This window comes from Bos grunniens, chromosome X, assembly GCF_055505025.1.
Source record: "Bos grunniens cultivar Pamir isolate PY7600 chromosome X, Bosgru_T2T1.0, whole genome shotgun sequence".
Taxonomy (NCBI): domain Eukaryota; kingdom Metazoa; phylum Chordata; class Mammalia; order Artiodactyla; family Bovidae; genus Bos; species Bos grunniens.
The window spans coordinates 14,516,350-14,529,162 of NC_141194.1; the positions used below are offsets into that span (position 1 = coordinate 14,516,350).

Consider the following 12,813-nt stretch of genomic DNA (forward strand, 5'->3'; position numbering starts at 1 on the left):
TATCTCCCAGAAACCTGAGATACTGGGGATCCTTGGGATCTGCCTTGAACTAAGAACCACTCATCTCTGCAGTCCCATTTTAAGGCTGCTCTCCTTAAATAGGAGCTTTTCAAAGCTCCTAATGTGAAATTGGAAACAATTTAAAAGTCACATTTTTTCCAAACTACATTTTTCTATTTGACACAATTTTGAAAGCTCCTAAAGATGAAGCCAGTGACTCTCTTGATTTCCATATTGCCGAAAGCTCCACAAATGGCTTTTGCCGACTGGTAAATCTCCCAGTGACCAGTGCTATCCTTGCCTTGCTGATCACGGAAAAGTTCCAGGGTCTCTGTAGGATCCAGTGGCAACAGCACATAGTAGTGAACATTAAGAACAGCAGCAGCAACCCCTCTGGACATTCCTGTAGCTCTTCATGGTCTGTGGAGTACCTTGGCATCCATCATCTCCCCATGTCCCCCTGAAGTGGGTGGAGAAGTTTGTATTATCTTCACTTTGCTGATGAGAAGATCATCACATCTCACTTTGATGAGCTCAAAGTGGTGGGTCCTTTTCTGGGTTACCCAGCAAGAAACAGTATCAAGGTGTCAAAAACAGCTCTCCAGAACTTTCTTCTACCGTAGCCCATATGAAGTGCTTACTTTTGGCCATATGAGTATGTTTTAGCCAAGATCTTTAACACGGGTGACTTTAACCATGAGGGATGTTGTTGTAGATGAGGGCTTGACAAGCTCTTCTTTAAGGAACAGGATGATAAACATTTTGGTTTTGTAAACCATACGGTCTCTGTGGCCAACTACTCGGCTCTGCCCTAGTAGCTCAAAAGCAGCCCTAGACAATATGTAAATGAGTTGAGTTCAGTTGCTTAGTCATGTCCAACTCTGTGACCCCATGGATTGCAGCATGCCAGGACTTCCTATCCATCACCAACTCCCGGAGCTTGGTCAAACTCATGTCCATTAAGTCAGTGATGCCATCCAACCATCTCATTCTCTGTCGTCCCCTTCTCCCACTCTCAATCTCTCCCAGCATCAGAGTCTTTTCCAGTGAGTCAGCTCTTTGCATCAGATGGCCAAAGGATTGGAGCTTCAGCTTTAGCATCAGTCCTTCCAATGAATATTCAGGATTGATTTACTTTAAGATCGACTGGTTTGATCTCCTTGCTTAATATTAATATTGTAGTCATTTTATAAATAAGTGCTGGTGATGTTATATTTTTATTTTGTTACTCCCATAATAATTAGACTTACCTCTTGTATATGTTTGGTTAATTTTGTTTGTAGCATTTGGGGAATGTAGCAACTGGGGAAAGTATTCCTAAATTAAATTACATTTGGTAATAAAGTTGGATATAAGGAATAAAAGTTTATGATCAGAGCTTATGAAAGACAAATATTTACCTAGAAATAGTTATCCAAATATGGCTTTTGAATATTCACATATTTGCTCTTGTTTTTAAATTAATGGCTTCATATATTTACATGATTTCTTGAGTTTTATAAAGCAATGCTTTCATTTTTATTTTTGCTAATAGTCTCATTAAGAGAATGTCACATATCTACTCAGAATTTTTAAGTTTCAGATTCTACTGCATGTCCTTGAAAACGTGGCTTTAAAAAGCTGTGCATTTAGCAATTGAATTTAATTATTGAATGCCTACTATGCAGCAGGTACTATAGGAGGCATTTAGGGGTTTAATGATAAATAAGTAATATTGCTGTTCTTCTAGAGATTCTCCTAGTGTAGGCAGTAGAGTACAGTACAGTTTTGAAGTGAGATAAAGTTGAGTTTGAATTCCAGCTCTGCTACTTGGTAGCTGGACAACTTTGTAAGTTACTTAACTACTCTGAGCCTCATTTGTAAAATGAATATGGTGAAAACAATACCCATCTCATAGAGTGGTTATCAGTTCAGTTCAGTCGCTCAGTCGTGTCCGACTCTTTGCGACCCCATGGATTGCAGCACGCCAGGCTTCCCTATCCTTCACCATCTCCCAGAACTTACTCAAACTCATGTCAATCGAGTCGGTGATGCCATCCAACCATCTCATCCTCTGTCGTCCCCTTCTCCTCCCACGTTCAATCTTTCCCAGCATCAGGGTCTTTTCCAATGAGTTGGTTCTTCGCATCAGGTGGCCAAAATATTGGAGTTTCAGCTTCAACATCAGTCCTTCCAATGAATATTCAGGGCTGATTTCTTTTAAGATTGACTGGTTTGATCTCCTTGCAGTCCACAGGACTCTCAAGAGTCTTCTCCAACACCACAGTTCAAAATCATCAATTCTTTGGTGCTCAGCTTTCTTTGTAGTCCAATTCTCACATCCATACTTGACTAGTGGTTTTAGGATTGAACAAGATAGTTCATGTAAACCCTTAGTCTGGCACTTGGCACAGAGTCAGCTAAGCACAGCATAAATGGAAGGAATGAATAGGAAATCGTGACATTGGATGCTGCCCCCTATAGGAAAAGGGATGAAGTTTCCACAGGGTGCTATGGAAACAAACCGTCTCTTGAATTAATATCATCTTAGGATAGCAACCCAATGCCCTGAGAATGCTTGGCATGTATCAGCAGTATTTCAGGTTTTAAATTCTTTTGTACAAAGGGCATTTTCTTGTTTCCTCCTGAATACTGATATTTTTCATTTCATTTTCAGGTGATTTGCATGGGAAGCTAGATGACCTTTTTCTGATCTTCTATAAGGTAAATTATTGTTTTGCTAAATATTTATTTACATTTTTGTTGGGGGAAGGCAGGACTACAGCAGATAACAGTATTAGTTTTATTAGGGATATGTACAAATACAGATGTAATAGGATATTTTTTATTCAAGAAGTTGAAAGTTTTGTTGGTTTTTTTTTCCCACAAAAAGAGTTAAAGATTTGAGTATCTGTTTAATATTAGTATTATCTGTAGATCCATTAGGATTTGTGCCTGATGGTATTTATGTTCTTTATTACTTTGTAAATGTGTAGATGGCACAGGATGGAGAGGGGAGCAGTTTTTTACTTTATTGTTATTTTGTTCAGAAGTAAGCAGGCCACAGCAGTCTTCTCCTCCAGTGCACACTAATTGTGCATGAAAGGAGTCCCCCATAGAAAGTTCCAAACTGCTCTCTTCTCCACCCTGATTCACCACTGCTGGGCTCAGCTGCTCTTCCAATGCTGTGACTCCTTTTCGTTTGAGTGTTGTTTGTGGAAGCCTGCACAGAGGGCACAAAGCAGCTTGGCTGGCATGGAGTTTCTGTGCATCTCTTTGATTGAATTCATTTCTCTCTCTGAGCTAGCACTGCAACCTAAATATTTGCTTATGGGATGATTAGATATAGAAAATTGATCCTGAGGTAACTTCTACCTTTAGAGTGGTGTCCCCTTCATCTTTCTTTTTGATCGGAACGTCTTCCCCACAAGATAGCATGTCAAATAATTGGTCACAGCATAGGTATCTCAAATAGCCTGAAAGAAAATATAGTCTGATTATTATGACGGGAAATCAGTTTTACTCTTTGGGGACTGTAAGAGCTTGAGTAAGCCACGTAACCTCCATGACCCTTAATTCCTTTTTTGCCTACAATATTCTTTTTTTTTTTGAAACCTCCCAGTACTGCCTGCCCTGCACAGGGCCAAGTAGGCAGATTCACTGATGGGGTGTCACTGGCAGGATCTGGGGAGCAGCTGTGCACAGAGGCCTCTCCCATTGGTGAGGCAGGAGATATGAAGGGTGTGGGGACCCTAGTCCGGTGCTGGGATTGCAGAAGCAGAGCCCTGGGACTCTGTGCCGTGGCCTGAGCTCTGATCACACTCTGTCTGCACAGGAAAGGGACTGGCTGGCAGCCCCAGCCTGGCCCTTTTCTCCCCCTGCCCTGAACTCCCCTGGATTCATGACCTTGACCTCTCCTCTTTCCACAGCTTCCTCCTCTCAGGGTCCTGGCCCCAGTCGGTCCTGACGCAGACACTCAAGAGTCTGCAGCTCTGGGACAGAGGGTCCACATGTACTACTCTGGAGTCAGCAGTGATACTGGGGGTTACAGCCAGGTGTGCTGGGTCGCCCTTGGGTCAGTGGCGCCCAAGGCCTACCCAGCACCCCCAGGGCATAATGTCTTCCTTGCCCTATGGGGTCCCTCTCCATTTCACGTCTGGCCACTGGCCTCCTCCAGCTGCAGCTGGAGGACTCACTCTATTGCCTGAGTGCTTGCTTTCCAGGAGCACCTCACTCCCAGGGGTCCCACACTTACAGAGAAGGCTCGTCACCCAGCCCTTGCCCAATACCACAAAGGGGCCCAGTGTCTGGGGTCTGAAACCCGCCTCCCAAGCACAGGTTCGGAACCTCACCGTGGCTTCGCGAATGGGTCCCCAACTCGCTGAAGCTGCCTCTTCTAACACAACAGCAGGACCAAAGCTCTCTTAGGAAAATGACTTGGGAAACTAAAGGGTGCTCATCCTCCTCCTGCCCTGAGGGCCTCAGGCCCCAGATGCTACCCAGCGCCAAGATGACCAGAACGGAGTGGACACCAGAGGTGGCCAAGGGGATCAGCTTACCTCAAGATGACTTCCACCCGCACTGGTTCAGCTCACAATGGCCTCAGGCCCTCACACACCTGGTTTCCCTGGTCTCCTATCCTCTAAGTCACCCGTGTCCACCCGAGCCTGAGAGCAAGAACCAAAATGCTCCATAAGTAAGAAGACGGTACGTCAACATGCGTATTTAGGAAGCCTGAGAATACACTGAAAACCGGAGAGCTGACCCCGCCACGTGACTGCACGTCTCCTCATCTCCAAATCTGAGCAATTTCTCGAGGGCTGGACCAGCGGACAATGGAAGCCCCGAGCTGGTGCTCGGGTCAAAGTGCCCTTCCTCTAAGGACACTGACCACCATCCCGCAGCCCCATTTCGGTCCCTTGCTTGGCCCACCACGCCCTGGCACCTCCAGAGGGGACCCCACGTCCAGTGCCAAGCAGCGGCAGACCGTGGTTCGCTGCATTATTGCGTCCACAGCGCGGTCCCGCGGCCTCTTTCTGGAGCACGTGGCCCCAGCTGGCTCCTCCCCTGCTTCAGCCTTCACTCCAGCCCGCGGTCCCATAACTCCTTTTAGGGCAGCAAATAGAACTGCGGGTCCGTGGGAGCGAACAAGGGACTAGCTCAAGCTCACCTTGAGGGAAAGCTGGGAACCCGAGGCAGGAACTTACGGTTTGTGCAGCTGTGCCTCTCCACGTGCAATATTCTTTTTTTAAAAAAATATTATTGAAATATGGTTGGTTTACAATATTGTTTTCAGGTGTACAGAAAAGTGATTCATATATATGTTTATGTATATACGTATGTGTATATGTGTATATATACATATATACATATGTATGTGTATTTGTGTGTGTGTGTGTATTCAGTCGCTCAGTCGTGTCTGACTCTTTGTGACCCCATGAACTGTAGCTAGCCAGGCTCCTCTGTCCAGGGAATTTTCTAAGCAAGAAAACTGGAGTGGGTTGCCATTTCCTACTCTAGGGGATCTTCCTGACCCAGGGATTGAACCTGAGTCTCTTGTGTCTCCTGCATTGGCAGGCAGATTCTTTGCCACTGTGCCACCTGGGAAGCCCATGTGTGTGTGTATATATTTATCAGGGAGCAGGCTTACTGGGGTGAAGACCCAGGAAGTAGGATGGTTGAGAAGTTGCAAGGGGTATAGTCCTAGGAGATGAATGGGTCCAAGGTGGAGTCCAGAATGTCGGTGGTTGAAGTGAATGAAAGAGAATATTGGAGATGAGGAGATCAAGCATGTGAATAGCAGGTGTGGTGAGTGAGTTGGCCACAGGCCTGAGAGATAAAAGCAGGAGAGGAAGTTTAGTCAGAGCCTAGAAGGACGAGAGGCTTTTATCCAAGACTGGCAAAGTGTTGGTCTGTTGGTGGCCCTATGGAGCAGGTGAACCCTCTCCAGCTCCTGACCCTGAGGTCTCCATCCTGGGGAGGAATGGGTCCTTTCCTTCCAGAGGCCTGCAGGAGTCAGGAGTCCAGCACCGTTCCTAAGGGAGGCCAAGATTTCCAGAGGGATGTCTTGCTGAATGAGTTGAAGGCAGAAGGGAGTTCATTTACACAGTTTGAGGAATGGGATTTGTTTAAATCTACACATAGCACCATATAAATGTTCAGAAGTGCAGTCTTGTTATTTTTGACGATTACAGTCTGAGGATGGAGGAAGGGTGGAGGCATGTGGGTAATAACCACAGCAGAATATCTGATAATTATTTCTCTGGAGGTTTGGGGGAAATACAGAAAAGGGAAAATAGTTGAGTAAATTAAATGGGAAAAGTGACTTCCTAGGCAATTAGAAAAGAAAATTTCTCAAGAGGTAGTTGAAGATACTAAGGTGTGATCAGGGAAGGGACACTGGAGTACACAGACACGAGAAGAGAATGTTTCTTTAATTTCATTGGCAAAACTAAATGGAATATATAAAACTGGAAAGTTCTAATGTAAAGACTGAACAGGAGGAGGTGGGTGGTAAGAAGTACTATAAAAAGGACTTAAGGTGAAATTATAGCATTCACATGAAAACAAGAAATATTTTGAGAGTTAACCAATGATGGTGTTCAGGAAGTGGAGATTGAGAGCCCAGTGATGAAAGAGTAAAGCTCTGTTATTTGGGATAGATTTGAGTAGAGGGAGGTGAGAGGAATGTCTGGAAATAAGATATTTGGAAAGTAGAGCCATGAGTTAGAATTTTAACAGACTTGAGTGAGGAGCAGATAAAAAGTACCCTGGACATGGAATAAACTACATGCACCAGAATCTTGAAATTGCCTGGTTTAAAAAAGACAACTAAGGGGAGAGCCATTGATGACAGCAGGCTTCCATCTTAAGAAACTGAAAAGATGATGCAATTAATGGTGTCTGAGAAGGGAGAGTGACCTGGTGGCCTTGCGAGGATGGTGAGACACTTAGCTTGTGGGTAAGGAGTGTGCTAAGTTAGAGGCCAAGGAAGGAATGGGCAGGACACAGACGCATCTCAAGAAGCTATGCTGTATGGTGATCTGTAACTTGTGACAGTCAGCAATTTGCCTTTTCTGTCTTACTTTTTATCCAAAGTTTAAATGAGTAATGGTGGTAGATCACACAAGTAGAGTAGGCCTAAAACCATGAACAGAAATTGTTCTGGGTACAACGTTTCTACCTGAATACAAAGGACAGTGATATCCACCTGTCCAAAGAACAAGCTCCCATCTTATTATCACTCCTATGGTTCCAAGTCCAGAATTAAGTAAAAAGGGTCTCTGAACTCTTGAAATCACTGTCAGAAATCCAATGAACTTTACTCACGGGATGAGCTCTAGGCCCTTACTCAATGCCCAATGACCATATATCTGCAAAACCTTATCTGACACATTATTCCTGTAAGTTTGCCTGTCTGGTTACCCACGCTGCCACAGATTAGGGAGTGAGAGGGGAAAGGAAAAGTGAGATAGAATGAGAACGATGAAAAATAAAATTCTTTCTGACAGTACGAGGAGATCTAAAACTATCAAAATGAGGTAGAAATGAAGCAGTAACATTAAGTGTTATGGGGCTGTGTGTGTCGGGAAGAGCTCCGTCCTGAGCCCTTCTGAGGGGATGTGCCTGAGGGGATGCTTAGATTGATGAACCTGCATGGTCAAGAAAGTTTGAAGTTCTATGATGTACACTCTGTTAAGAAGTAGAGAGACCAAATGGCCCATTTTCAGAACTCTTAGCCAGAATGGTTAAGTAATTTAAAAATGTATTTTAGCTTTTAAAGGAATAAACTTCATTGATCTGGAAAATTCGTTTGAGCAGTGCTGCAGTATGAGGAGTGTTGTTGGTTCTTAGGTACAAGATGAGAGAGCATGAAAAAAAGAAAGATCAGGTGAGGAAAGAGTAATAGGCCAGGAAAGCAGATGAGGAGGAAAGGAAGAACACCTTAAAAATGAGGAGAGAGGTAGAGAGTGGTGGGTTTCTCTCGAGGCATCAGATGCAGAGCTTGCCTGCATGAGGATTACAGCAAATGCTCACTGTGACCACAGCAGTCACTTGATTGCTTCAGGAAAAGGTAGAGTTTCTGTGATGGTGACTGGTTCTTGTTACTCAGTGCATCAGCAATGTGTTAAAGCCCAGTGATAGGTAATGCCCGCATGTGACGCTCTCCTCTGGTTCATTCATGGGAGCACACAGGACTAAGGCACCTCAGTGTAAGCCATGGGCTCACTCTCTTCTTTCTAGAAGCAGCTAGTGACCAGGCTTTAACTCATCCTTATTTAACTTCTTATTTAATTTATTAAAAGTACTTTATTATTAATTAAAATTGGTTTATTTTATTTAAGTTCTGGTTGAACCTGAATTTTAGGGAATAGTTTGGAAACTATATCCTGTGGGAGATTTTTTAAGCTATAAGTGGCCAAAGCTTATACTGTACTCTAACTTTTTTCTTTCCATCAACCTAAAAGAGAAACCAGGAAAAACTCAGGCTTTGAATTAAAACATAATTGTAATTCATCTTTCAGTTGGTGTTTTGCTAGACAGTTTCTCCCTCATCATTTCTTTTTTATAGTATAGAGTGAGTAGGCTGCAGGGCTGGGGCTGGTCCAGGGCCAACACAGGGCATAGCCTGAGAGGGAGAGTTACAATGTAGGGTCGCTGAGATGCCTTGCCATATTACCCTTTTCATCCAAATGACTGGTTCAGTTTAAGACTTCTATTTGTTACAACTGATCATATGCAGAAGTGCATCTGTCCACTAATTTACTCATTCAGTAAACTTTTATCCAGTCCCTACAGTGTTCAAAGCCCTGTGTAAAAACTGTGGGAAGATACAAAGATGAGTATAAATTTCATTTCACATATATTTATTAAATACCTATTATAAATGAGATACTGTGCTATGTTGGTGATACAGTATGACTAAGATGCAGCTTTTGGCCCCAAAGGCATCACAGTTTAGTGGGGTAGGTCAACCAATAAAAAGACAAGATAGTTCAGGGTACGACATGTTATAATTGGGGTATGCATGTTTCCAAGGGAGCACATTGGAGGGGCACCTAAGTCGTGGGAGACTTTCTGGATAAGGTGACATTAAGATAGTCCCTTCACAGAGTTTTAGTAATTTAGTAAGTGCCTAATCATGAAGGAAAGTTTTGAAGAATCAGAAAAGATTAATCCCACACCCTTTTTGTGGTGTGCTGCAATAAATGATGGAATTTGTACAAGTGATCATTTTTGTTTTGACATTTTAGTTTCTTTAATATTTGGTTATCCTTACAAATTGTATAATTTAGCACCTTAAGACCAAGCTAGACAGTTTCAGCTCACAATCCTATCAGGTTTTAAGGAATTCCTTTGCATGCCATATGATTAACCATGATACACCTTTACTAAAAGAGTATCTCAACTTTATATGGCTTTGGATATCATCAAGTGAACAGATTTACGTGGCATTAGTTGTTGTTCAGTCGCTAGGTTGTGTCTGACTCTTTGCAACCCCATGGACTGCAGTATGCCAGGCTTCCTTGTCCTTCACTAATTCCCGGAGTTTGCTCAAACTCATCTCCATTGAGTCAGTGATGCCATCCAACCATCTCATCCTCTGTCACCCCCTTCTCCTGCCCTCAATCTTTCCTAGCATCAAGGTCTTTAGCAGTGAGTCAGCTCTTCACGTCAGGTGACCATAGTATTGGATCTTCAGTATATATCCTTCTAATGAATATTCAGGGTTGATTTCCTTCAGGATGGACTGGTTGGATCTCCTTGCAGTCCAAGGGACTCTCAAGAGTCTTCTCCAACACCACAGTTCAAAAGCATCAATTCTTCAGCGCTCAGCTTTCTTCACAGTCCAACTCTCACATCCATACATGACCACTGGAAAAACCATAGCTTTGACTATACTGACCTTTGTTGGCAAAGTGATGTCTTTGCTTTTTAATATGCTGTCTAGATTTGTCATAGCTTTTCTTCCAAGGGGTAAGCGTCTTTTAATTTCATAGCTACAGTCACCATCCATAGTGATTTTGGAGCTCAAGAAAATAAAATCTGTCACTGTTTCCACTGGCATTAGTTAGGTCCTATTTTTAGACTTTATTTCCTGAAAAGGTTAATTTTAATCAGCACTCTCGCTTAATTGAAGTGACCAATTTGGAATTCTTCATTCAGAACTTTAGCCTTGCTAAAATTACAAGACATTTTTCCTCATTGAATAGAAAGCTGGAAATTTTAGACTAAGTATTGGAAAGTTAGTTTGTTAAACTGATGCTGTCTGTGGAGACCTCCTGCAGTTGAAAGAGAGATGTACATGGACAGAGAGAAGCTAATTGCTTCTCAACCCTGCCGGTGTCATACTGATGCGGTCCGTGGGAGCCACACAGCCTTGTTTTCCTTTTCTTTCTCTCTTCCCCACCCTCCTCCATCCCACCCCTTATGACCCAAATTTGCCAGCTGTGAAGGTCATTAAATATTTTCTTTTTTCTCTGTTGCTGATATGCTTCCTACTGCCACAGCAGTCAATTCTTTACCCTTTAAAATTAAGACAGTATGTTACAATCGGAACAGATCTCTTAAATACAGTTTGCAAATGAAATAAAAATTAAAATAATGTGGAGTTGAGGTCCAGAGGTTATTTGATGTGCTTTGGGAAAATGTCCAAAAAAATTGCAGTTATTTCTAGATGTCTTATGTAAAATATATCAGAGGGAAATAGGACTCTCTATCTCTACTCAGTTCATTGTGGTCTGCTGCTTTTCCCCCTGAAGGTCATCTGATGCTGTGCAGAGTCGTAGTTAACCCTGGGTTTTCTATATCTGTCAGTGTATCAGCTGCGGAATAAGCCAGAGAGTTTGGTTTACTGGAACTGAGTGAAGGATGGGTTCACTCAGCGGCAGTAAGTCCTCTTTTGAAAGAAATCCAGAGAAGCCTCAGTAACCAGAAGTCTAAATATCCTAGAGACCCACGTCCCAGAAGACTTAGATCATCTTTTTATCTGTTTTCCAATTCTCCTATTATTCTAAGACTAAAATGTATTTGAACTCAGACTGTGTAAAGTAATACAACTAGTCCTGGACCAGTTGTATCTTAAGTGCAGATCCTATACACCCAAATAAGTCTTGCCTTTGCCTTCAGAGGCTCAACACTTAACAGAAGTTCAGTATATAATTAGGACTCCTTTTAGAATCACTTTCAGAGACAGTGACATTTTCTACTGAATGAGCTTCATTATCACAAACCTTATTCTTTTGAAGACATGTGATTTTTTTTGAAAAGGTTAAAGCTTATTGGGTGTCAAGTGTGCTATGTAAGGTGTATGGCTTAGCTGATCATTACTATATGGGACTTAAAATTAGCTTTGACTAAAGAAATTCACTATTCATGGCTCATAGAAGAGGTGAAATACCTGTAAACGAAGTTGATTTAACTGGAGATGAATTCTACTACCAGAAAATTGGTCATCCCAGTGAAAAATAGTTTACATCTTTGTTCAAATTTTGGCTGCTGTTTTTCTCAAATTTTTATACTAAGGTTATACTGATCTTATCAGATAAATTGGAGAGATTTACATCTTTTTCTGTGGTTTAGAACTTAAATCCCTTGTGCTCAAACTTAGCTAAACTTTGTAATCACCCAAGGAAATAGGAAAAAAAAAAAAAAAACACCAAACTACTGAGAGATGTACATCTCCACTCCCAGAGATGCTGATGGACACCTAGGAATCATCATGTGATTCTAATATGCAGGCAAGGATGGGAATCATTGGTTGAAGGAACCTCAAACTATTTGCTTAAAAAAAAAAAAAAACTATTTGCTTTTGAAAATGGAAAGAGAGCTCTGCTATAAAGCCACATGCAAGTCTGTTCTCTATGTCTGCATCTGCATTGCTGTCCTGCAAGTAAGTTCATCAGTAGCATGTTTCTAGATGCCATGCTGCTAAGTCACTTAGTCGTGTCCGACTCTGTGTGACCCTATAGACGGCAGCCACCAGGCTCCCCCGTCCCTGGGATTCTCCAGGCAAGAACACTGGAGTGGGTTGCCATTTCCTTCTCCAGTGCAGGAAAATGAAAATGAAAGGGAAGTCACTCAGTCGTGTCTGACTCTTCGCGACCCCACGGACTGCAGCCCACCAGGCTCCTCCGTCCATGGGATTTTCTGGGCAAACTATTGGAGTGGGGTGCCATTGCCTTCTCCGTCTAGATGCTATATATATATATGCGTTAATATACGATATTTGTTTTTCTCTTTCTGACTTACTTCACTCTGTATAATAGGCTCTAGGTTCACCCACATCATTAGAGCTGACTCAAATGCATTCCTTTTTACAGCTGGAGAAGGAAAGGATGGGACAAATTGAGAGAGTAGCATGGAAACATATACATTCAGATCAGATCAGATCAGTCGCTCAGTCGTGTCCGACTCTTTGCAACCCCATGAATCACAGCACGCCAGGCCTCCCTGTCCATCACCAACTCCCGGAGTTCACTGAGACTCACGTCCATCACCAACTCCCGGAGTTCACTGAGACTCACGTCCATCACCAACTCCCGGAGTTCATTCAGACTCACATCCATCGAGTCAGTGATGCCATCCAGCCATCTCATCCTCTGTCGTCCCCTTCTCCTCCTGCCCCCAATCCCTCCCAGCATCAGAGTCTTTTCTAGTGAGTCAACTCTTCACATGAGGTGGCCAAAGTCCTGGAGTTTCAGCTTTAGTATCATTCCCTCCAAAGAAATCCCAGGGCTGATCTCCTTCAGAATGGACTGGTTGGATCTCCTTGCAGTCCAAGGGACTCTCAAGAGTCTTCTCCAACACCACAGTTCAAAAGCATCAATTTTT

At 42.9% G+C, this 12,813-nt stretch overlaps 1 protein-coding gene across 37 annotated transcripts in view; it reads left to right on the forward strand.

Annotated features, from left to right (window-relative positions):
- Positions 1–12,813, forward strand: part of PPEF1 (protein phosphatase with EF-hand domain 1) — a 158,281-nt gene that overhangs the window by 91,228 nt on the left and 54,240 nt on the right. For all 37 annotated transcript variants that reach the window (XM_086387374.1, XM_086387360.1, XM_086387389.1 and 34 more), the window contains one exon: positions 2,657–2,703. In XM_086387374.1, coding sequence (XP_086243500.1) covers positions 2,657–2,703 — 47 coding nt within the window. The remainder of the gene's footprint in view (positions 1–2,656; positions 2,704–12,813) is intronic.